General features: G+C 43.0%; 1 protein-coding gene across 1 annotated transcript in view; it reads right to left on the reverse strand.

Moving 5' to 3' along the window:
- The window catches only part of LOC145357014 (leiomodin-1-like), a 41,176-nt gene extending 18,040 nt beyond the window's left edge, over positions 1-23,136 (reverse strand). Inside the window, exon 1 of the mRNA XM_080210058.1 lies at positions 22,664-23,136. Within this exon, the coding sequence (XP_080066184.1) occupies positions 22,664-22,930 (267 nt within the window). The 5' untranslated portion in view covers positions 22,931-23,136. The remainder of the gene's footprint in view (positions 1-22,663) is intronic.
- Between the last annotated feature and the right edge of the window lie 3,961 nt (positions 23,137-27,097).

Genomic DNA, 27,097 nt, shown 5'->3' on the forward strand with positions numbered 1-27,097 from the left:
CAGACTGCTGGGGAGGAGGTGGGGGAGTCAGGGAGATCAGGAATGGCTGAGAATGGGAACATTGATGCTCGACCGGAGAGGTCAGGGAGGCCAGCAATCGGGCCATGAGGGGTCGGCAAGGGCAGTGATGCTGGGTTGCAGGGTTGGCCAGCAATCTGGAAGTGTGGGGCCACTGTGCGTGTGCCAATCTCCGCTCTGACAGGTCTGCGCATGCGCAGTGGCCCACTCAGCACTATGCTGCCGGCCCCACCAGTAGGAATAGAACCCGCCCATTGATTTTCAATGTGAATCTTCTGAGGGCACTCTGCTGTGTACAGAGTGTGGGAGATTCATTTTGAAAATCCCACCAAAAAAAAACAACAGGAATTACTCCAGCTTTTACGCGAATTCAACACTTAGAATTTTTTTGGGAGAATCGCCCTCAAAAGCTCACCCTCAAGCTTCCCATGAGGTGTTGCTGTTTTTATGCATTAATCATCAATTAAACTCACTGTGGAATATTGGCCGGAATTATCCGGCCATTCACGCTGGCAGGATTCTCCAGTGCCATGAGCAGCACACTCCCGCCAGGGATTTCCCACCGGCATGGGGTGACATCAGTGGGAATTCCCATTGACAGCGGCAGGACCACGGAATCCCACCGCTAGCAAACAGTGTGCCGATGGGAAATGCATGGCTAGGAGAGCAGATAATTCAACCAATTAGATCAGATACTTGATGGCATCACAGTCTTTTTCACATTAGAAATCTTAAATTCCTGCAATGCTAATAAACATCTTCAGAAAGGGAACAGTTTAAATTGAGCAGCCTCATTCCTTCAGGTAGTAAACTGTTGTTAGAAATTTAAAGACCAATTTCTTCTTACTTTTCCTTTTAGTCTCTGTTCTCTCTCAGTCCAAACTCTCTCCCTCTCATTCTCTCCCTCTCTATTTCTCCTTCTCTAATTAATCGTAGTCTCATTCACTCTCCTTCTCCATTGTTCTGCAGCTTCATTCTTAATCCTTACATCTCATTGGTTAAGGTTAAATAAGTTCAATCATTCTCTCAGGAACTGGATGCCCCCATTGCACTTGCTGTGTCATTATCACAACATTACACTCCCAAGTGTAATGTGCCTCTAATAAATTAAAGAGACATTTATTTGAGCTGAAAGATAAGAGAAACAGTCCAATTACTCCAACAAATTCTGAGACTTCAAATTTTACATAATCTATGTAGCATCATAGAACCCTACAGTGCAGAAGGAGGTTATTCAGCCAATCAAGTCTGCACCGACCACAATCCCACCCAAACCATATCCCCATAACCCGATGCATTTACCCTAGCTATTCCCCCTGACATTAAATGGCAATTTAGCATGGCCCGTCCACTTAACCCTCACATCTTTGGGCTGTGGGAGCAAACCAGAGCACCCGGAGGAAACCCACCCAGACACAGGCAGATTGTGCAAACTCCACGCAGACAGTGACCCAAGCAAGGAATTGGACCCGAGTCCCTTGCACTGTGAGGCAGCAGTGCTAACCACTGTGCCACCTATACTGTAGCTCCTATTTCCCATACCACTGGATGATCCCTAAGATTTAGAAAATAAAATAAAAACTGAATTACTCAAACTGCCATGCTCAATCCAAACCTCATCACAGTGTGACTTTAAATTGAAGATGAATTAACTTATTAACAACAATCCATATTCATTCTCTGTAGCTGAGTTATCTTGAATATCTTTCTTTCTTCCCTGTTTGTTTATTTTCCATTTGTTATTAAACAGGCTAACAATTGTAGATGAATACCACTGAAGTATTAAAGGATAACTTTTGTAAAAATAATTGTAAATCCATCCAGAAATGTTCTGGTGGATTTGGCTGGGAGACATTAGGTGGAATTTTCCTATCAGTGTCAGGCTCTGACTGAAAACCACTGTGTATCGTACCAGATGCCGTGGCATTTTCAGACCAGATCTTGAGCCAATCTGACAAAAGAAAATTGCGGGGCATGGTTTACGCTGTCAGCATTCCCCCCATGATTTCAAAGTCCTTGGTGCTCCCCCCTCCCTCATACCACACATAATAGAAACACCCCATCCCCCCCAATTGGGCTCCCCTGTGATCCTGTCCCTAACAGCGCCCCATCACAGATCAGCACTGCCATGTTGCCACAGATTGGCAGTGCCAATCTGGCAAGGCCAAGCTGTGCCAGGGGCAGTGTCCACGCCCGTCCCTCTATACTTACCTTGGTACCCTGCTAGATTCCCCTTGACTGCCTGATGCTCTTAAATAGCAGTTATGAATCTCGCCGATGTAACATCACCAGCAAGGTATGAATATTTAGTGAGGGAGGGAGCATTTGGCTAGGATGCCCTTTAATCATGTTTAAATTTAGTGAGATTTATGAAAATGAGATACCTGCCCACATCTCCAGCGAGGGGCAGGGAATATCCTAACTCTCGTGATATTTTTCATCCAGGTCGCCGTTCTCACTGGCAGCCAACATGGGCACCAAATTGCTCCCATTGTCTTCTTTGCCTTGCTAGGCCACAGCTCAAAACTACAATAAATTAATCCTTATTATGCTCATGTGAAGCACATTGTCTGTCTTACAGTTAGATTTAATCCTTGAATTTAAACGCACTCACAGCAAACAAATTTGTTTCAGAGTAAGGGTCAGGACACAGCTAATTGTGCAACTGTGTTGACTAAAGGACCACACACAGAACAGTTTACTAGGGAATAACATCCCATTTCATTTTTCCTTCTTTTGGCAACCACCATCAGTATCAGATACTTATTGTTCAGATGTAGATAAGCTAGATGTAGGATAAAACTCTTCTGTTCTGTCTCACTAATATACCCCATCCCCTGTCTCAGAATATTTCCAATTGCAACTGTGCAAAATATCTATTTCCAAAATATGGTAACCACCTGATATGGCTGAGTAAATATGTTAATTAGTTAATATTACCTTCACAGATAGATGGAGGCAGATTTGTGAGAGTGTCACTATCACAAACTGATTGGTCAGAAGAGTGGATACAAATCTAAACAGGGAAGTGCTGGCAGGGGATCAGATTAAAAAATGGATTCACTTTGAAAATTAGGTCCGAGTTGCAAAGGAAATGGAGGGAGGACTTGCACCCAAAATGGGCACCAAATCGGTTGCTTTGCACACTTGCCTGTGGTAATCTGAGCCAAATCTAACACCGATAGCTGAAGGCACAAATCAGGTAGTTTGCTGGGCTGGTCTGATAAATTCTGTAAGAAGTCTCACAACACCAGGTTAAAGTCCAACATGTTTATTTAGTAGCAAAAGCCACTAGCTTTCGGGGCTCTTGCTGCCTCAGCACCTAAAGACCACCTGCTTCCGATATGGTAACAGCTCACTTACAGGGCAAATTTGATGTAGAGAGTTTGTGACCAGACTCAGAGACCATTTTCTACCTGAAAGATAGGAAAAGGAAAGTCGAACCTCTCCCACAGGCAGTCAAGAAACAATAATGGGATACTGATTTTCACAGAACTACAGAATCGCAGAATAGTTACAGCACATAAGGAAGCAATTAAGTGCGTTATGTCTGTTCCAGCTCTCTGCAAAAGCAATTTGTCTACTGCCCCTCCTCCACTTTCCCCCCATAGCTTTGTGTTTTCTTCCTTTTCAGATAAAGGGAAGAATGTGCATTACAAAAAACATAAAATTTAAGGCAAGGAAATAATTGTAGTTAATCAGAACTGGAGTTGAATTTTCATTTGGAGTACTACATTCATTTCTGGGTACCCCTCTCGGAAAGGAGTTCAGGCATTGTCTGTGTCCAGCAACAAGTATTTGGGTTAATAGGACGTAACTATGACAAGAGATTGAGTAAACTTGGTTATATTGCTTTGGGTGAAAAGGCTTTGGGGCAGTCCAGTCTCAGAGTAAGGGGTCGCTCATTTAAGACCAGAGATGAGGATGAATTTTTGCTCTCAAAGAGTAATGAATCTGTGAAATTCTTCACCACGGGTGTTTGTAGAGGCTGGGTCATCAGGTATGTTCAAGGCTGACATAGACAGCTTTTTAAAATCAGTAAGGGAATCACAGGTGATAGGGATAAGGCAGCATCAGGGCAGCATGGTTATACAGTGGTTAGCACGGTTGCCTCACAGCACCAGGGACCCAGGTTCAATTCAGACCTCGGGTGACTATGTGGAGTTTACACATTCTCCCCATGTTTGCGCAGGGTTTCTCCAGATGCCCCGATTTCCTCCCACACTTTAAAAATGTGCAGGTTAGTTGATTGGCCATGCTAAATTGCCCCATAGTGCCCCAATAGGGAGTTTTATGAAGTAAATATGTGGGGTTACACGGATAGGGTCTAGGTAAGAGAGTTGATGCAGACTCAATGAGCCGACTGGCCTCCTTTTGCACTGTGGAATTCTATGAATCTATGAATCTATTAAGCAGGAAAGTGGAGTTGAGGATTATCATGTCAGACCAGTCATGATCTCAGTGAGTATCGGAGCAGACTCGATGGGCAAAATGGCCTAATGCTGCTCCTACTTCTTATGGCCTTATGATCGAAATATTTAGTACAATTAAGAGAAGTAACAAACTGGAAAAGTGTTCCTCTTGGCGGGGAAACTCTAGAGCAAGGGGTTATCATCGTAATAATGGAACTAAACCAGGAAAAAAATTATTACAAAATTCTGAAAATGCAGAATGCACTGCACCAAAATGTTAAAGATGGTGAATCACCTGAGCATTAAAAGAAAAAAGATACTTACTTGGGAAATATTAAGGGAAATGAAGATAGGACAAGGGTTTAGAACTAAAAAGATAAACAGCAGCCATGATAATAAGATGATTGAACAGTTGAATGGTCAACTGCTGTTCCTAAGCCAATTCATTTAAGAAATAATTTGATGGTGGAATGAAAAGAAGGTAAAATTGTGTCCTCAAATGATCATGTTAAATAATCTTAGGTTCCATATGACATGAAGAGAAATCCAGAACTTTGTTCTTTTGCCATTTTAAAAAATTGAACCAAATAAGATGGATCCTATAAGTCACATGACCACAGGGTTGGCTCTTTCCCTGTGAGCTACTGCCAGGAGTTACAAGAGCAATGTAATCATTTTCTCAACCAGTGGTACTCACACCTCATTGAACAGACTCCTTGTAATCACAAAAACCAGGAGATTCACACATCAAAACTCAGTAGCTTGCAGAGTTGTTCATAGATTTACATCACACCTGGGACTGTCCAGGCTCATTTCAAAAGGGACCCAAAGGAATGACTTATACCGAGTTTACCTAATCTGTATTATTTCCCATTTATATGTAGATTCTAGAAGTCATACAGTGCAGAAGGCCCACCAAGTCTGCACCGACTCTCTGACAGAACATCCTACCCCGGCCCTACCACATATTTACCTTGAACTTTGATAAGTTCTCTCTAAATATCTTCCTTTCCAGATCTACAGCTTGAACTTCTCTAAATGTTTTACATCTTGAATTCTCTCTAAACTTTGCTCACATTTCACCTCTTTTTCACTTGGACCTTATTATTGCTGAAAATACAACTAAATAGAATAGTTACATTTGGCATCTGCATATATGAAATATTCAGTTCGTTTTTGCACCATTCTCACTAAGCATTTGGTGAAAGGCTTTCCATAGTTCCATCTGTTGTAGATGTATGAAGGTTCACCCAGAGTGGAACAGGCAAGGAAAGTAGCGGCATAAAAATAGGTTATTGACATCTGGGAAGTATTTTTGTCAAACCTAAACATAGATCGGCAGTCATCCACAAAGAAATTAACTATCAATAGTAAGCTGCTTAGCAACGCCAATCCAGGCTTCAGATCCAGCAGCCCATCCTTTGCACTGACAGGCAAGTTGACTCATACGTTTAGGAGTGGTGGAGACAACAGGGTACAGAGATTTAAGTAGGCTTACATTAACACTGCAATGAATTGACTGCGAAAATCACCTGGTTGCCACAGTCCGGTGCTTGTTAGGGTAGACTGAGGGAGAATTTAGCATGGCCAAAGCACCCAACCAACACGTCTTTCAGGAAACCGGAGTATTTGGAGGAAACCCACGCGGACACACGAAGAACATGCAAACACTGCACAGACAGTGATCCAAGCCAGGAATCAAACCTGGGTCCCTGGCACTGTGAGGCAGCTATGCTAACCACTGTGCCACCATGCCACCCTAATATGTTCTTCAATCTTGTTTCTGGTTGCAGCTCCTGATTATCTAAAAGTTTTCCGTGTTGAACAGCACCATAATGCTCTGGCCAAGCAACAGATCCCATAACAGAGAAATAAGGCAAAACCTCAGATCCCTGATCCCAGACTTTGATCTGAAAAGTTACGCAAAATCAAAGGGTGAATCAAACTAGAGACACTCTATAATGCAAATATGTGATTGGCCGACATCAGATCTGCTTCGAAGCATGAACAGCTAGGCCTGAAGAATTCAAAATTCTATACATGTATCTTCAAGTAGAGCAGAGTAGTGCACAGAAGCTCACTCTCCACAAATCAGTTTTTGAGATGATATAAGCTTGGAATTGGAACGCTTGCATGGACATTGATAGGATATTTTGGCCCTGGAGGGAGTGCAGAGGAGGTTTACTAGGCTGATGCCGGAGTTGAGGGGATTGAGCTATGAGGAGAGGCTGAATAAACTAGGCTTGTACTCGTTAGAGTTTAGAAGAATGAGGGGAGATCTCATTGAGACGTATAAGATGATGAATGGGATGGATAGGATAGAGGTGGAGAGACTCTTCCCGCTCAAAAAAGACAGTAGGACTAGGGGGCACAGCCTCAAGATAAAGGGGAGGCGGTTTAGAACGGAGTTGAGGAGGAACTTCTTCACTCAAAGGGTGGTGAATCTCTGGAATTCTCTGCCCGTTGAAGTGGTGGAGGCTGCCTCGCTAAATATTTTCAAGAAGCGGGTTGATGGGTTCTTGATAAGAGAGGGGATTAAGGGTTATGGGGAGAGGGCGGGAATGTGGAACTGAGCCACAACAGATCAGCCATGATCTTATTGAATGGCGGGGCAGGCTTGAAGGGCTAGATGGCCTACTCCTGCTCCTATTTCTTATGTTTCTTATTAGAAGTAGAAGCATCATAAAGAACAGCTTCTTTCCTGCTGCCATCAGACTTTTGAATGGACCTACTTTATGTTAAACTGAACTTTCTCTACACTCTAGCTATGATTAATACCATATTTCTTTCTTTCCTATGTACTCTATGAACGGTATGTTTTGTCTGTATATCACACAATAAACAATACTTTTCACTGTATCCCAATACATGTGACAATAATAAATCAAATCAAATCAAATCATATGCTTTCCATCTTTCCCTGGATTTTATTTGGTGTTTAGAGACCTAGACAGGAACAAGACATTAATATCCAAAGTGATGACTGGACTGGGGCAGTTGCCCCCCACCCCCATCATGTCTAAATTTAGTAACTCAGTGAAACAGACCTGTGCAACTTCAATCGGGCGGAAGCAGGTCTAAACTTGTGGAGTCCTTTGGAGAAATAGGGGACCTCTTTGGATGTGGTCCCAGGTCTCTTTTCCCTTTGAAGAAGGTTAGGTATTTTTTAAAAACTTCAACAATTGTATTATTTTTAGTCTTCATGATGGTGCTGGAGAATCTGAGCAGGCCTTCCGCCCAGGCTGCCTCCACATCTGGCTGCCTCCATATTTGTCCCATGATTGCTTGGCCCAAATCCCAGAAAACCCCAGCACCCTGCAGTGAATATCCCTATTTTCCAGGCCTCTTTCTCCTGGGTTGGGTTTGCAGAACCTGGAATTGTCCCGACTCTTACACTGCCAGGCCTGGTTTTCCATTTCTGTAATAAAATACAGAAAACCAATGCCGGGAACAGAAAGCCATCTCCCTTCCCACAAGCTTTTCCAGAACACTCAATATTGCCACCACTTCAAACATGAAAGAGTCCAGACAGTCACAAAGACTGGAAGGTTTTAGCAATGTTTACGGGGTGCTTTTCAGCAGAACTAGTAGAGTTTCTAGTGGAGGATTCAGACAAGCAGGTAGTGGACACAGTTGTAACACTATCCCCATTATAATTCTCAACCTTCGATCTGGGAACAATCAGCTCTCAATGAATTTGGAGCAAGGTTCTGAAGAACCATGATGAAAATTATTTGTTCTTTAAGGGAGAGAAAAGACCACTGAAATGTAAAGCCAGACTATAAGAAATGAACGGTTCAAGCAGCACTGGATTGAGTAACTTTCATTATCCTTAACCTCCTTGGATCTTAATGCCCTGGAACACAATGTGGACAAGCAGGTGGAGCCATAGATCATTTATTAACATTAACTGAACATTTAATTGCCACTAGAAACATTGGTGAATTCGTTTTGTGTTTACAACAAAATGTAATGCTGGAGCATAACTTCTCTTCAATTCTGTCTCCTAGCCAGGATTATGGTCAAGCTCTTGATCGACCCCCTTCCCAGAAAGTATAACAATGAATACATGACAGCAAGTTCCTTGCAGAAATCACTGCAATGAGAGAGTAGAATCAACTAATAGTGCAATGTTTATTCATGAGGATAAATTTTGGCTGGCAAATATTGTTTGTTAGAAATCCTGTGAGATACCCTCAGTGTTGTATATATGGGGATGCACATTGCTATGTTATGTGACACAACAGCCCAGTGCACAATTACATCGGCGGCATGGCAGCACAGTGGTTAGCATTGCTGCCTCACAGCGCCAGGTACCCGGGTTTGATTCATTTGTCTTGGGTCACTGTGTAGAGTTTGCACATTCTCCCTGTGTCTACATGGGTTTCCTCCGGGTGCTCCAGTTTCCTCCCACAAAGATGTGCGGGTTAGGTGCATTGGCCATGTTAAATTCTCCATCAGTGTACCTGAACAGGCGCCAGAGTGTGGGATTTTCACAGTAACTTCACTGCAGTGTTAATGTAGAACATAGAACATTACAGCACAGTACAAGCCCTTCGGCCCTCGATGTTGCGCTAACCAGTGGAACCAATCTAATGACCCTCTAACCTAAACTATTCCAATATTATCCATATGCCTATCCAATGACCATTTGAATGCCCTTAAAGTTGATGAGTTGCTGCAGGCAGGGCATTCCACGCCCTTACTACCCTCTGAGTAAAGAACCTACCTCTGACATCCGTCCTATATTTATCACACCTCAATTTAAAGCCATGTCCTCTCATGTTAGCCATCACCACCCGAGGAAAAAGGCTCTCACTGTCCACCCTATCTAATCCCCTGATCATCTTGTATGCCTCAATTAAGTCACCTCAATTGAGTCACCAGCTTACCATAAGTAAGCCTACTTGTGACACTAATAAATAAACTTAAACTTATCCGCTTTTCTCTTTTTAAAGATTTCAGCAACACTATTTGGCTGATCTATCTCCAGCATGTCCTTCTCATTTTGGGGTTTATTATTAGTAGTGACATTAGGCATCAAATCCTTTTGCAGCCTCTGATGACAGAAGGATACAAGACTATGCTTGTGGTGGGCCATAACAGTGCCACAGCAACAACAGACAGTATGTCATTGTTGCTTGTCATTATATTGATGCTTTCCCTTAAATGGACCTAGTTGATATCATTGAAAAGAGCTTGCGGACTTATGTTTTGTCATCATTAATGTAAAAAGATTTATTCTGGTTTTTGTACCCAGCTGCTGGCCATGATCGGGAATATTCTCAGCACACATAACTCATGGTGTTTTTCATTGCATACTTTACCAAAGCCAACATGGAAAGCAGCTGATGAAAATTTATGGAGCTGAACATTATCTTTTCTCGACATAAAAAGAAAAACAATTCTTCAGCATCTAAATTCCAGTTTTGTGGTCAATTGGATTGTCTTCCATTTTATGGGTCAGATTGAAGGAATAATGCTTGCTTTATTTTCAATAGGATTTAAACAACACATCTGTCTACAAATTCCCCAATTATCTTCACAATCTTTATTCACCCCCCACCACCAATCTCTATTGTTGTGTTTTAACACACACTTAAATGGAATCAGGACTGAGCTCTTTGCAAAGTCGAGTCAATAGCCGAGACAGATAAAGCAGGACGGTCAGGAGTTCAATTTGGGGTCTGTATTGGATTTTTTGGTAGGAATTTTACACGTAGACTCATTGCTCTGGCTTAGGAAGGAAAAAAAAACAAGCTCACTTGCCTGGTCTTCATCACTGCCCAGCAGTACCTCCTGCAAGTTTACTTGTCTGCACATTAGTTGAGACTGATTTGGTCATAGTAATGCAACCAGCTCCTGTCAACCCTTGGCATTAAGGCTTCCATATGGATAGATAATGCCCAGCTGAACAACATCACCATGATTCCATCGTCCATAAATTCATTGTTTAAAGTCAACACTTTCAGGAAAGAATGGGAAATAATTCATCAGGAAAGCTAATGGATCCTAAGCATATTAATATATGTGATGAAATCGTACTGCATAAACATCATTTAATGGAGCCACAATGCATTTTCTTTTTATCAAGAACACAACATTAATTTATCACTAGATTTCTAATGATATAATAATGCAACATTTATCAATGAGGGTAAATTTTGCCTTTTTCAATGATTTTAGTGTGAGCGCTGTCACTTTCTTCTCCAAAACATGGAGAAGCACACCAATTGAAAAAGTTTATTTATTGTTTGTCACAAGTAGGCTTACATTAACACTCCATTGAAGTTACTATGAAAATCCCCTCGTCGCCACGCTCTGGTGCCTGTTTGGGTATACTGAGGGAGAATTTAGCATGGCCAATGAACCTAATCAGCCTTTTGGGCTGTGGGAGGAAACTGGAGCACCCGGAGGAAACCCACGCGGACAAGGGGAGAAAGTGCAGGCTCCGCACAGACAGTGACCCAAGCCGAGAATTGACCTCAGGTCCCTGGCAGCTGTGCTAACCACTGTGCCAGCGTGCCACAAATATATGTTCTCAACCGCGTCTCTTAATCCTCCTGACTGAACAGGTTCAGGTCTAGGCTTAATCACCTCTCAACCTACTTCAACAAACTGTAAACCTGCACCTTTTTTACTCTGGTTTACCGGTTTTTATCCTGTCAAGTAACTAGATTCATTTATTGCACCAGTCTTGTTCCTTACTCCACCCCTTCCATCAAGTATTGTTCCTCTATCATCCTAGTTTTTCTGACCCCTTTGTCCTGAATCAAGTAAAAGTAAAGTTGCTATTGTCCCAGATGACCACAGGCTGCTCTCCTCTTTGAGGGAGAGCTGACTGGTGGTGACTTAATCTGAGGCTCACCACACCTCAGGCAAGGGGACAAGGTTGAGATGGCGGGACCTTCATGAATAACTTCAGCCAGGACGAGTAACACATTTGGTGTTACTCTGCCTCATGAACTACCTGCCCAACCAGCTGAGCTAGCCGACTCCCCCAAGTACAAATTCTCTAACAACACCAACCTAACCTATCATAACTTCACAGGGCAATGCCAATATGCCCTGGCACGAATTAAAAACTGCACTTTAACCACACAAAAGTCTGGACATGAATGATTGTCTTTGACCTATTCTAATAATATATTTCATAGAAATATCAGCCTGTGACTAACATGGGAATGTTAGAATGAATGGGAAAAGTTTAAAAATAGAACCAGAGGGGTGATTCTCCCAGCCTGTTGCACTGCTCTGAAATTATCGGTGTTGTCACTCTGTATCAGAAATCAATATGGAGCTGATCTAAATGTTAAATTTACCATTTTAATATCATTAGTGGACCTGGGACTGAAGTCTCCAGGACAACTACCCTCTCCCTCCTTGCCAGGAGTGGTTCACTCCAGCATGATTTACACTAACTCCCCACTAATAGGGAGCTGGAGGCCCGACCCCGCTGGAGTGAAGGGAGGCCATGGAGGCCCCCCAGGAAGTTGGGGAGGGTGCCCCCAGGCATTGCTAGTCTGGCCCCCTGGCACTGCCCACCAGGCGTCAGGTAGTGCCAAGGGGGTAGGGCCAGAGTGGGCAGTGGCTGTAGTGGGTGGGGCCTATTGGGGAAGAGATCATTGGGAATGGCGGGGAGGGGTCCTGCTGCCACTCTGCAGTCAGGGTCGCAGGCAGAGGGAGGGAAGCGACTGATCAGGGCTAGCCAGTGGGATGGGGAGTGCTGCTGAGGGTCGAGGCTGCCGGAGGCAGAGGTTGTCAAGGCATGCCAAGGGATGGAGAGGTGGGATCAGGACTGCTATGCGGGGAGGGGGGGAGAGACGGGACTGCCAGGATGGGGAGGGGCGGAGAGTTGGGGGGTTGGGGAACCACGTCGGGAGATGTCCGGGAGGCCCACGATTTGGGTGGGGGGGAAGGAGGGTGAAGAGGAGGGCGTCTGTGGCAGCACTAGGGGGGAGGAGGGTTTTGATCTGGCCAACAATTGGGAGTTAACTGCACATGTGCTGATCTCAGCGCTGACAGATCGCCGCATGCGCAGTGGCCCACTCAGCGCTATGCTGCCAGCCTCTCCAGTGGGAATAGGCCCTGCCCACTGATTTTCAGCGTGAATCTCCCTGAGACACTCTGCAGCGCTCAGAATGTGGGAGATTAGTTTTGAAAATCTGGCTTAAAAAAAAACAACGGGAGTTACTCCAGATTTTACGTGAATTCGGGACTTAGAATTTTTTTTGGGAGAATCCCAGCCCTGATATTTGTGGAGTGAGGAAGTACGACAAAATAGATCTTATTTTGAAAGGATTTTAAGACTACCCCTCTGATAAAATGAATATAATTACAATGGGTCCTAGATAAGCAGAAGCCAACTATAATTGACCCATTATAGCCACTTATAACAGCAATCATTGTTGTTTGTCATCCAGAGCAGTTACATTGTGTACAGCACATTGTAATAAAAAACAAACGAAAGAATTGCTAGATAATCTGATGTTGATTGTGCTGGTTCAACTCATTTGTAAGAACACCAGGGAGACTTCCTGTTCTTGCTCTAATAGTACCACAGAGCCTTTTATGTTTACTTGATCTGATCTGGCTTGACATCTCACATCTCATTCACAGAGTGGCACCTTCTGTGGGGGATGTGCTGGGGGCGCAGTGCGGGTAGAGTTTCCACGCTCATTTTTCTGGGTGGAGGGAATGGAGAATCAAGTGGGAGACCCAAAATGGCACTGGAGGAGGTAGTGGGGGGTTCCATAGATGAGGGGTTGGGGGCTCCATGTAGGAAGGAAGTTGGAGTGGAGGGTTCTGCAGGAGAGGTGCTGGTGGGTTCCAGAATAGGGAGCGTGGGGAGCTCCATGGTGGGGGCAGGGAGGCGGAGGCTCGGTTGTGAGGGGGTTGGGTGTCACGTTGGCCCAGTGCTTAACACTGCTGTCTCATGGCGCCAGGGACTCAGGTTCAATTCCTGGCTTGGGTCACTGTTTGTGTGGAGTTTGCACATACACCTTGTGTCTGCATGGGTTTCCTCCAGGTGCTCTGGTTTCCTCCCACAGTCCGAAAGACGTGCTGGTTAGGTACATTGGCCAGACTAAATTCTCCCTCAGTGCATCTGAACAAGCACTGGACTAGGAGATTTTCATAGTAACTTCACTGCAGTGTAAATGTAAGCCTATTTGTGACACTAATAAATAACCTTATATTTTTTATATCAGGCCTGATCTTTTAGAAGCTGAAGTTATTGCTGGGGTGGGTGTGTGATGTCATATAAATCACCCTTTGAATTTTTTTTGACCAAGTGTCTAAACATCCAGCTGGAAAAGCCCATGGTGCAGCTGGTTTTCCCAACCAAGATGATACTTTGACAAAAAGTGGCAAAATTCTGCCCATAGTCATAGATTGAAATACACACCAAAATCTTGCTGCCTTTCAAACCAGTGGGATCTTCCAGTCCTGCCCATGGCACACCTCTGCTGCATGTTCCCCAGCAGTGAAGGGTGCATTCAACGGGAAACCCCATTAATAAAAGTGGGACCATAAGATCCCGCCACCAACAAGCACCACGCTGCCTCCAGCCAACGCGAAATCCACTGCGGAAAGGAAGGAAACTCCCGCCCTATGTCCCAGATTATGCGTTCACCAGATTTAGTGCTCTATTCGCTCTCCCACTAACATCCAACACACTTTAAAAATGGGATAAGTCACAGGCTGTTTGCATGTAGAGAGATTTTGATTTGCAGTCAAGATATCTATACTGGGCATTATAAGCTATTTCCCATCCAGCAAAATTTGGCTGCATTCCCTTAGAGGATTTGTTTAAATCTGTGCCCTGAAGTTTTTCCTAATTAGGATGGTTCCCCATGAACTGTGTGAGTTAATGAACTCGACAATTTACTTCATCCAGCTGCACTACAGCTTACAACTTTCCACCTCCCTCGAGTATGTAAACTTTATCTTTGCTTTCTTCGTTGGATCTTAGGATTACAGAGTTTACTTTAAAGATATTTATGATCCCAAAAGCACGCGCTTCCCTCTTCAAAAGGTCTCATAAATTTCTTTATTGTTCATCATTGCAGATAGTTAAGCCTCACCAATGATTATTTTCACAAGTGGCCACAAAAATCTCTGTACTAACAAAGGGTGGCATTTTCCATTCTGGAGATAAAGCTCAATGCAACTGTAGCATTCAGAGCAACTGGATGGAGAATTCCTCATGGAGAAGTTGGCAAAGATGAACTATCACATCTCCAGACAAGTGAAGGCACTGCCTTTGGTCATCTCCATCTGTACGCTGTCTTGTGTAGACCTGTGTTCACACCAAGGGTGGGATTTTACAGTCTTGCTTGGGTGAGACCAGAAATTCCCGCCCGAGGTTAGTGGAGGTTTTTGTTGTCGGACTCTTGCTCACTCTGATTCTGGATGGGCAAGATGGTAGAATTTTGGCCCAAATGTCTTCGTGGATTTGTCCAATTCTCATTGGCATCTGGGTCTTCCTGGGAACCCGTAGGCTCTAATTCCTCAGGGCAAGGTCTTCCCTGAACTGTGCCAATCAACGATGGGCCCTTCTTATTCTAATCAAAGCTATCTAAAAGGCAATGTTGCCTGCAGCCTGCATTCTTCAATCCTCCTTATATCTGTGAACGGATACAATTGAGCAATCAATGGAGTTCCCATGGAATGGTCTCCCTTCATTTATAAGGCAAATGCAGTCTCCAGTCCTAGACTTTCCCTTAGTCTGTACATTACATACCAAGGCCACTCTTGCTGAATGCTATTACCCTGGAGGACAACAAGAGGCTGTGGTTTCCCTTAGATATGACTGCACATTCGCAACAAGGGTTATAATTCAGGTCAAAAGATCCATGTCCTAGAAGTTACAATCAACTGCGTGTTGGTTGTCCTCCAGTGGCCTGGATAATAACTATGGATACCTTGCAGTCCTTGCATTTTAGTGCTGACTGTAATCACGGTGCCTTGAATACCATAACCAGTGCACTGGAAACGTGCAGGCTTGTTGGGTCCATGCTGCCTCTGTGCAGCAGATGTGGCCATTGATCCTCCGACCCCGCATACATTCTGATATGCCTCTGTAAAGATCAGATGTCAATTCAGATCATACACACTGCAGCACCTAAATTTAATGGATTCTCGCTGAAATGTGCATTGTTAGTGAAGGTGCCAGATTCATTCATTATGAATTAGATCCTCGGGTCCAGCACTCAGCTCAGCTGTGCTGGTCATGCTTTGAGCAGAACAGTCATATGGTGGCCCTTCATTAGGCCATGAGTTGCTGTTTTGAACTCCGTGCCTCTCACCAATTTATTTTTCTTGCTTATTGTTCAAATTGTGTCACTGCCAGGTTAACTCAAAACTGATGCTGTTGACATTTCTCTGGGAGACCAGCTTCTTATTCCCAGTTATCACCCATTAAATCTCTCCGATCCTCCTCCATCCGCATTTCTAATTCCTCTTCCTCCTATCTCTACCGAGTCGCCCTCATTAGCTTTGAACCCTTCATTAACCACGTGGCTGTTCATTCCTTCTTCTCCCCAAACTCATTAATGTTGATGCTTTCATGCCCTTTCTCAGCCTGACTTTTCCCCTTCTTGAGGCCAAACACACCCTGGCTTACCAGAACAATCCAAGACTCCACCATTGCTTCTTAGCTGCTAGCATCCAGGATACAAATGTTGCTCCAGACCTTGACTCGCACCTACTGCTACCATAACTCTGAACCCCAGGACCAAATTCCTCAGCTGATTAACCATGCCCTGAACACTATACTGTGCACAACTATCATTGCAAAGAAATGTCTTCCCCTGCCCAAGACCAGAACCAAGACATGCACATCATGCAAAGCCCTCTAACATGGCTACAAAGACCCTGGCAGTCTCTTCAATATGCCCCAGTGGTGTGAATTAAACCCCAGGGTGGCCTTTGCCCTGACATCATAGTCTCAGCCCCAGGACAGTCTCTGTGCTGCCAATTGGTGTGGCCTCTGTCCTAGGACAGTCTGTTCAATATGCCCCCAGCAGCATAGCTTCAGCCCAAGGGCAGTCTCAGACTCTTCCTTGGACAGTTTTATAACTCTTGTTCCAGGACAGACTTTCACCATTCCACTCTGACCTTTGACCACTCACTGTTCCTGCCTCTGTCTTTTCATTCCTCCTGTGTTCCACAACCCACCAATTTCTGCCTCTAACTTCCCCCTTCCATCCCATATTCCACAACCCACCTCCTTGTGTTCCACAACCAGTAGCTTGCCTCTGTCTTTCTCCTCCCCTCCCACTTTTGCCCCCCAATCCTACCTGTCTTTCCCATTCCTCCCTGTATTTCATAACCCCACTCTTTAGTCCTGCTGCCACCTACCCACTTCCTGCTGGCATTACCTCCCATGCACAGCCTTGGTAGAGTTGAGATACTGATGCACAAAATCTCAAAGCAATGCTCTTTTTCTCAGTAACTTCATCAGTGTTAATATAAGCCTACTTGAGACACTAAAAAATAAACTTTAAACTTTAAAAGGTAAGTGAAAGCAATTTCTATATACTTCAAAAATTATTGATGAACTGAAGCTAGCCAGGTACACACCACACACATAATTGAGAAAGAATCCAATACAGTTGTCCACTGACAGGGAATTTAACTTGGAGAAGGAAGGTAATTTTTGTGAGTTAGCCTTTTAATGAGCATTCAAAATATGCAAATGAAAGCATTCAGCAGCAGGAAGCTTGACCTGTTTTATGTACCAAAGTGGTCAGATCACTTCAACAGCAGAAGACAAGGGAATGAAAAAGTTGCCTCATGGTGGGTTATTTGACCAGTTCCTCAAGCTTTATTAGATAGGTGCCACTTGCTTATAGTCCAGGATGAAAGAGAGGGAAACTCCACTCGTATAACAACTAACAGTAACTTTAACTCACTTTGAACGATAATTTCACCAACTTTCATTATATACAATCAGTATGAGTCTTTTAGATGGAAATCAGTTCTGCTTAGGCAGAATCCATCATTCAGGAGTCTTTCATGCTCTGAATAGTCTGTTCGTCACTTGGCTCAGGTACATCATCTGATAAAGTTGAAGTTCTTCAGCTTCTACAGATGCCATTGGCTCAACTGGTGCCAAATCTGAATTCTACTTCGTAGTGATCACAGTTTCAGTGATCATAGATTCATGGGTGGCATGGTGGCATAGTGGTTAGCACTGCTGCCTCAAAGCACCAGGGATCTGGGTTTGATTCCCAGCTTGGGTCACTGTCTGTGTGGAGTTTTCACAGTCTCCACGTGTCTGTGTGGGTTTCCTCTGGGTGCTCTGGCTTCCTCCCACATGAAGATGTGCAGGTTAGATGGACTGGCCATGCGTAAGTGCCCCTTTGTATCAGGGGGCCTAGCTAACGTGTGTGGGACTGTGGTCAGTGTAGACTCGATGGGCCAAATGGCCTCCTTCTGCACTGTAGGATTCTATAATTTTCAAACCTTGAATGGCCTTTCAGATACCAACTCTGCAAATTCTCTTTTCAAAGTGAGGAGCTAATGTGTGTCTCTACCACACTCTCTTATCATCTGTTGGCACCATATAAGAAATAGGTCCCATCCTTCCAAGTATTGAAGGTATCCACATCTCACTTGAAGAGTAGTTTCTCCTTGATTGAAACTTCTTGGTTTTGAATTTGCTCATGGCGAGTAACTTGGTTTTGTTGTCACTCTGCTATGGTTGAACTGTCACATAGTAAGAACAAATTAAATGTGCTTCTGAACTTCCTTTGATTTCTGGCATGTTTTAGGTTGTTGCATGGGCTGTGTGTCTGCAGGATATGAGAAAGCTGATTCCTCTCTTAGCTGACAGTCCATCATCCTATGATGCATTAATGGCATTCTTCAATAACTGTATCAACCTCTCCATCAATCTGTTAGTGGAAAGATGTTAAGGTGCAGTTTTGATATGCTTCTTGCTGTGGCTTTTAAAGTAGTCCACAAATTCCTTTGACTAAGCTGAGTTCCGATATCACTAACTAAATGCCCTGGGTTTCCAAATTATGCAAATACTGTGTCAAGTCGCTCGATTGTCTTTTCAGTAGCCGGCAACATCACCGACATGATTTTGGGCCATTTGGAACATGCGTCCACTAGGCTGAGAAACATGTATTCCTCAATTAGTCTGCAAAATGAATATGAATTCTTTGTCAAAGTTGTCTTGGTCAATCCCATGGGTGAAGTAGTTGGAAGATGGAGTATTTTGTATCCTAGTCGAAGACTGGCACTGTCCTACTCCATCTTCAATCTGTGAGTCTCGTCCCAGCCACCAGAAATAACTCCTTGTGAGTTCCTATATACTGAAGACACCTGAATGTCCTTCATGAGGTTGATCCGCTATACAACTCTACAAGCATGGAGGTATGATTATTCTGATACCCCGTAACAGTACTCTGTTTTGTACCATTAATTCAAACTCCCTTGTTCATTACAGCTTGCGTTCTGGATTCATCTTCACTTTATCCAATGGTACTTCTTTCAAAATCATGACCACGACCATCTACATCACCAGATCTGACCTAGTACACCTTTGCACTTGGGAGGATGTAATAGGTACATTATCAACCTGGGAAAAATACAAGATGTTCACATAGTTCTCCTGTGGTTTGACTTTATCCCAAATTGGTAGACACAATAGATCATTGGTGTTAGCATGTTGCTAAGTGTTTAATCCTGTAATTATGCGCTGATAAGATGAGGGACCATCACTGCAAATGATACTTGGCTAGAGACCATATTCTTTTATATGGACCAAAGATCGCTGTTTAATACCTGTGGTCAGTTAACAAGGTAACAAGGCCACTGAGATAGTGATTAAACCTTTTCATTCAGAAAACTATACTCAGGGCTTCGTGTTTCAATTGAGTATAATTTTGTTCATCACTTGTCAACGTTCTCGAAGCAAAAGCTTTTGGTCTTCATCTCCATTTAGTATTAAGTTGAGAGACGAATGGGCCCACCCCATAGAGTGATGCATGGCATGCGAGTTAGGTTTTTAGATTAGGGTTGAAGTGAACTAAGACTTCTGATTTTACTAGCACATTGTTGACTTCATTACATGCTTTTTGCAGGCTTTTGTCCAAGTCCATTGTTAGTAACACTGTATGAAGTGGTTTTAATATGGTAGCGAGATTTGGAATAAATTTTCCGTAGTAATTGATAAGTTTTAAAAATGATCTCAGCTGCAATATATTCTGCGACTGAGGATCAAGGTCATTTTCTTAGGTTCCTTGTGGAGTCCATCTTTATCAATGACATGGCATGGATAGCTTCTTCATGACTTGAAAAGACTTGATGACTCACATTTTCCTTTCTTCACATGAAGATTGTGCTTCTTTGGACGCCTTTCTACATTCCATAAATGTTCCTGTTCAGCTTTGCCCATGATTAAAATGTCATCAAATAACATATGACCACTTAGGACTGATCCATTGATTTTTTGGAGTAAGGCCAATGTCAATGTTATTCTGAATGGTAGGCGTTTAGACCCAGACAGTGCTTTGTGAATAATAATCATTAGGATTGGTTGTGACCCAGTTGCCACACTCATTTGGAGGTATGTTTGGGACATGATTATCTTACTGAAAGATTTACCACCAGATAATCCAACGAATAGATTCTCAACAAAGAACAACACAGCACGGGAAATAGGCCCTTCGGCCCAACGAGCCCGGGCTGCCATTTTAACATTGTGAGTCCCCTCTTCCACCCATGAACCTTGTCTACGCTCATGGCATTCCACATTGGAAACCAGATTGAGGGGAGACTAATTTAGGGACAATTTGTTACACCAATCAGCCTAAGAGCACATCTTTGGGGTGTGGGAGGAAACTGGAGCACCCAGAGAAAACCCAGGCAAGCACGGGGACAATGCGCAAACTCCCACAGACACTGGCCCAAATCCATGTATCTGCACAGCAAACAGTGATAGTCACTGAGCTGTCGTGTTGCCCATCAGCTGGTCCAGTTTAAGCGTACACTAACGATAAGGAAATCTGGCTGACACACTATTGGATTTACTGGCATTTTAAAATCACCACAAACTTTTATAGAGCCACCTAGTTCAACAAAAGGAACTGTTGGAGTTGCCCAATTGCTTGTAGTTAAGGACTCAATCACTCCAACTTTGATTACATTTTCAAATTCCATTTCAACTTTTGGTTTGATAGTACATGGTATAGTTCTTTAAGCAATAGACTTTTTGTGTAGATTTGTGTTCATTCTCGTATTCACTCTTCTTTGAAGTTTAAGAATTCTGTCTAATCCAACATCCCTTGGTTATATGAACTTTCTTGTGGGTTAGGTACAGTGGCCAACCCAGTACTGGAGCCTCCTGATGTCCAGAACCACCCCCCCAACCCCCCCACCCCCCTCCACCCCCACCCCCACCCCCACCCCCACTCCCACCCCCACTTTGCTAAGTGAGTGATATTGCAATTGCATTTTGACAAATTAAGTTTTAAATGTTAGAGCTATTGCGCATAATTTGAGTAAGAAAGGGACTGAAAGGCTTCTTTTATTTTGCTGGTGAATATTGCATGTGTCAGATGTCAACGATAGGGAGTGGAACACTTTTCCTGTTTTGATACCCAGATCTGATAGCCCGGAGTGGACAGAGCTCAAATGGAGCATAAACAGACCAGTTGGACCTCATGCCAATTTGTGACATTCATTCTGCATTGTCATTGTGATCAGATGTAACACCACCAGTATGATTCATGTTTGTTGGAATCTGTTTCAAAGCATGTACAGGTGATAAATTCCTCTAGTTTTAGACCAAAAGAGGTCTTCAGAGATGGGTATGCTTTACTGTTCTTTCAATCGTACTGTTTATTATTGTGATTCATTGCAGCTGCATTACTTGCTGTGCCCATGAGTTGCAGACTTTGCACATCAGTTAAAGCATTGCACCATTTAACTGCCTCAACTGAGAAAGGGCTGTGTTCAAGCTCTTAATATTTATAACTGTTCGTCAGAAAAATTAAACTCGTGCCAATATGCCCAGCTGTTGAACACATAAGCGTATCAAAATCCTGCAAAGCATCTCACCACTAATGAGAATATGAAAAGTCTACTTTATTGTTTTATTGAGTCAATGATTTGGTTTTGTTGTTTCTGCTTTGGGATCAATGTTCAGCTGCAGCTGGGGATGACTCTGAGCTAATCCTATTGATGCTGTTGTCAGGTATCTTACATTCGACAACAACATCCTTTCACCTCATGGCTTGTCCCAAACATTCTTATCGCCTTCATCTGAGTGATGTTAAAATAAGAAAGACCAATTTTCATCATATAACATTTTTCACCATTTCGGGATGTTTTCAAAGGATTTTACATTCCATTATGCATGTTTTTGAAGACTAGCCACTGTTGTAATGTGGGAAGTAAGATGCCAGTTTGATGCCATAGCAACAATGCTGCTGTGATAATGATCAGGTAATCTGCATTAGTAATGTTGCTCATGGGACAAATGTTAACAACTCTCCTGATCTTTTTTCAGAAGAGTCTCATGGAAACTTATATGTGCATCTGGTAGGACAGTTGGGGCTTGGGGTTTGAAGTCACATCTGAAAGACAGCACTTCTGACAGTCCAACACCCCATTAGTACTGCACTGGAGTATCAACCTGATCGGGGGGTGGGATTCTCTGATCTTGTTCGTCCCGCCCCCACTGATAGTGAAGTTGGCGCTCAGCCAAAGCTCCATTCACAGCAGCGACACCAGAGAACCTGAGCCGTGGGCGAGGTTGGAGGTTTCCAGCGCAAGTCTCTGGACCACGACTTTAACCCACAACCATCTGATTGAATGGAGAGACTGATATCGATGGACAGGGTTGACACAGCATGTGATATGACATTTCCTCTTCCTATATTAAACGGCATTTAGTTGTGGCATGATACGTGCAATGACATAATGTTTGATGTTGAATTTTGTTTCGTCTCTGATGCTGCTTTTAAAAATTTCACAAATGGCATTTCTTCATTTTTATTACAGAAATCTGATGAAAAGAATTAGAGTGAAATTCGAAATACAGTAAAGCAGTGGAAATGAAGAGCATAAAGAGTGGCTTTTTCAAAATAATATTTGTTGAACAAACTGAGAACAATTATGTTCCTGAATAGATCATTAAAAATGTGAAAAACTACAATTGCAGCACTCAAACTGTTAACAAATTCTGGGCAGAAAATAATAATACATGAACTCACGTCAACTGATAGTTCTCTCTCTATCAGCTTCCTAGTTGTTTGCTCACAGTAGGTAAGCATTGCCTCTCGATCGTATGTTCCTGTGGGCTGCTTCTCTGTCTGATTTCTCTGTCTCAATCCAACAGCGACATTGGAATTTGGATCCATGACATCCAACTCAATCTGTAGTTCTTGCATCTCCTCCGGAGAGAGATTTGCCAACAAATTATCAATATCTGGATCCTCGCTCACCTGCCTTTTGTATTCTTGCTTCCTGAATCGTGACATTTTGGTAAGTTGTTATCCACACAATAATAAAATCAGTGAGACTTGTATGCACCAGTATTAAAAACTTTTCCTGAAGTAAGACTTTGCAGTTACAATGAGATTCGGATATATCCAAAAGAAGATCAATTTGGCAACTTCTGACAGCTTAACTATAAGGTCTTTAGACTGTCTGTAACAGCAGGTGATGAAGTGACAAGCCAGAGTGTAGTGAATCCTTATATGATTTAGCAACCAAACATGAAATGAGAAAATTAATTGACGTGAGACTGCACCATTCAGAATGCGCTTTGGGAATACTAATAATCTGAACAGCCAGTCATCAGTGAGAGGGGGGACTCACAGAGCCTAACAGTTTAGGTTGCATGCTGAGGACATTCCATGGAATCCTAAGCAGTTGCAATACCAAATTTAGTACAGCAGATTTAGCCTTGAAAGGAAATAGGAAGAAGTACAGCAAAACTGAGACATACAAAAAAATGCAGGAGTTGGCAGTACCAAATGTTTAATTAATACTGTAAAAACTTTTAAAGGCAGTAGATCGAGTGGGAAATATCATTGTGTGATCAAAAAGACTAAATTTGGTCACTGCACTCAAATGCAGCATAGCTCTTAGGTGTTTAACCAAAGCTTGTTTTCATTTTGGTTCAAAAGAGTAACAAATTTAAAGGACAAATGTAACATGCTGGTATTGGCGCTCCCCAGGAACCTGGATTAGATTGTCATTGGTTCCAATGTGTATACAACTGTCTATAGAATGCCTTGCTGATGGTATAATCAGACATGTATTTTAGTGAATAACTAACAATTTTATTAGCAATGCTTTGGAACACTGTTTACTGTAATAAGCAAGAGCCAGGCTATAATTAGATAAAGAAAAGGCTGAAAAAACAGGGAAAAAAATTATTATTGCATTTCTAAATCTATTGACCAATAAATTTTGTGCTATTGGTGTTTATGTGGATTAATTAAGAGGCAAAAGAATGACTGCCTAGCTTCACATTTCTTATCTTCAGCACCCACCTCTACCTGAGGCCTAGCTTGCACCTATAATGGTTTCCTACCTCTGATATTTAAATAGCTTCCCTAATATTTACATAACTCCCGCTGCCTCGGAAAAGCAGCCAGCATAATCAAGGACCCCATGCACCCTGGACATACTCTCTAGCATCTAATTCTGTCCGGAAAATGATACAATATTCTGAAAACACATGCCAATTGACTCAAGAACAGCTTCTTCCCTGCTGCCATCAACTTTTGAATGGACTTACCATATATTAAGTTGAACTTTCTCTACGCCCTAGCTGTGACTGACACCATATTCTGCACCCTCTCCTTTTCTTCTCCCTTATGGGGTGGCATGATGGCACAACGGTTATCACTGTTGCCTCACAGCGCCTGGGACCCGGATTTGATTCCTGACTTGAATCACAGTCTGTGTGAAGCCTGCATGTTCTCTTCGTGTCTGCACGGGTCTCCTCTAGGTGCTCTGGTTTCCTCCAAAAAACGTGCTGGTTAGATGCATTGGCCATGCTAAATTTTCCCTCAGTGTACCCAAACAGGCACAAGAATGTGGCGATTTTCACAGTAACTTCATTGCAGTGTTAATGTCAGCCTACTTGTAACATAAATAAATAAACTTACTCTACGAATGGTATGTTTTGTCTATATAGCGCGCAAGAAACAATACTTTTCACCTTATCCCAATACATGTTACAATAATAAATCAAATCAAATCAAATCTTCTTCCCTTCATTCCAGGTGTCCTAGCGGGGAAATGAGGTTACTGGCTCTTCACACTCAAATGTTGCCTTGCCTTTTGCACCTATGTTGCTTCATTCCAACTAAAATATCGTATCATGTAATTTCATAGCTTAGAATCAGACTCTAAATAGATTAATGATGCTGCTAAAATAATGCTGATGGAAAGATTGAAGTGATAATACATTGTTATATATATATATATATAGATCACTTTTGTGGCACTGCTTATGATGAATCAGAGGTCTTGAGAGAACAGGATGTTATGCCAAGTAATTTTACCAGAGCTAGTGAGCTGTTCATACTGTGACATGCCTGAGATGTGCAAATTCAACTCCACATTCACTCCTTTCCGTTATGGCAGAATTTTCCATTCTGCAGACTAGTGCAATGGCGGGTGGGAAAATCAGCATGAATCCTGCCAGGCGAACATGCGAGATCATCTGCTTTTCAGCTCATTAATTATGCATGCATGAGTTGCTCAGCGAAAGGAAATCACTTATCCTGTCCTGTCCTCATGGGTTTGAAGATCCCAATGCCATATTTAAAGGGCACCCAAATAAACATTCACTCAGTGCAGGCCCAGGAGCTCTGTATTACTTGTCCAGAATCCTTGTGATTCTGGACAAGATGTGATTCTGGACAAGATGTGAGCAATCAAGGGTGTTTCCAACATTGCCTTTTGCTCATCTCTAAATAAGAGCATGGCTGACAATACACCCATGGCTGGCCAATGCTCACTATCGCAGTGGTCCATGTTCACCAGCATCTTCTTCTTAAAGAGGCCCTGCTGCTATTTGCTGTTTGGGCCCCTGCTCCTTAAGACCCTGTGCCAACTGACAATGGGCCCTCCATCTCCTCATCTGAATGAGAACCATTACCAAGGCAAGCTTGCCTACAACCTGCATCATTGATGCATCAGTGGATATGTGAACAAATTAGCGATGTGAATGTATCATTGTAAGTGATATATTAAGTGAGCCCGTTCTTTGCATGTTCCCTTTCATTGCAAAGCCAGTAGGCTAGTGTTATTCCTTTGGCTGACCTCCAACTAGACCTGACATCATAACCCCACCCCATCCAGGTGGAGGATATCCTGAAGGGCCAGATCTGAGCATTCCTCCTGTTCACACATGAATGTGAATGGAGACAATGCTGTTTCATAATAAGAGCCATGTGCAAAAGCTTCACTTTTCTGCTTGTCTTCCCTATCCTCAAGACTCTATTGAGAGACCATTGCCTTGGCAGCACAGAAAGCTGGAAACTTGCCTTCAATCCGCCATCAAAGTCAGGAGAACAAAATTCAAAACTAATTTCCCACCAGTGGGAAACTGAGGCCAGAATTTTCTAGCTGTTCATGCCCCACCGTTAAATCTCCACTCACTGCAGCAACACCAGAGAATCCCGCTGGCACGGGCAGCTGGAAAATTCCCCCCTGAATTTCCTCCTCAAAGCTCACTGCACTCTCTGGGATTCATTACTCGTCTCTGGGGGTGGTCAATTCCGCAGGTATCATGATTCACCTGAAAGAATGAGAACACTGCAGTGAGCTTTCAGGAGTTCTACTACAGCCCTGACCTTCATCCCTCCATGCCGCTCTGCCTATCCAAATGCTTCCAATTCATGGAGTGAATATCAGCTCTCCCTCACAATATTCCCTCTGATACAACAGCCACATCCCCACCAGGGGAGAAGAATGTTGATTGTCCATTTCCTCATGGTATCTGACCCAACCATTTCACCACCCCTCCACCTGCCCCATGTACAGCATGAGTATCCCCATCCCCAGCCCCGAAGTGCTCTTATCTGTGTCCTCAGATTCTCCATGGTGCCCCTTTAGTGTCAGATAGGCTGAGGAGAAATGGCTGCCTGAGCGCTCACCTCCGATATCCCCCAAGATCGATAATGAGATGCTGATGTATTAAAATGAGATTCCTGATGTTCTGCCATAGATGCTCCACATCACTTCACCTGCTGCAAATTTGCAAAAAGCCATCTCTCTGGTGAGTTTTGGTCTCCCCCAATGAGTTGAAAATATTTCTTTACATTTACCCTATCAAATATATTCATCATTTTAAAGAGCTCCATTAGAAAACTTTCCTGTCTTCTTTTTTAGAGACCTGAATCTTTGCTTGTTCAGTTTTTCTGATAAGTATTCCTCCCAGTTCTATTATCATGTGAAACATTTTTGCATCTTCTTCACTGCCTTCATATCCTTTTTCATAATTTTTATAAAGACCAGGGCTGTGTGCAGTTTTGTCTGTGTGGTCTAATCAAATTTGGTACATGTATAATTTCTCTGCTTTTCCATTATATCCCTCAAGTAATGAACCCCAGGGCTTTACCTGCTTTTTAAAAATACCTTATTAACCTGTGTTGCTACTTATAGTGATATGCACCGTTTCTATC

This window comes from Carcharhinus amblyrhynchos, chromosome 22, assembly GCF_965287045.1.
Source record: "Carcharhinus amblyrhynchos chromosome 22, sCarAmb.v2.hapA, whole genome shotgun sequence".
NCBI lineage: Eukaryota > Metazoa > Chordata > Chondrichthyes > Carcharhiniformes > Carcharhinidae > Carcharhinus > Carcharhinus amblyrhynchos.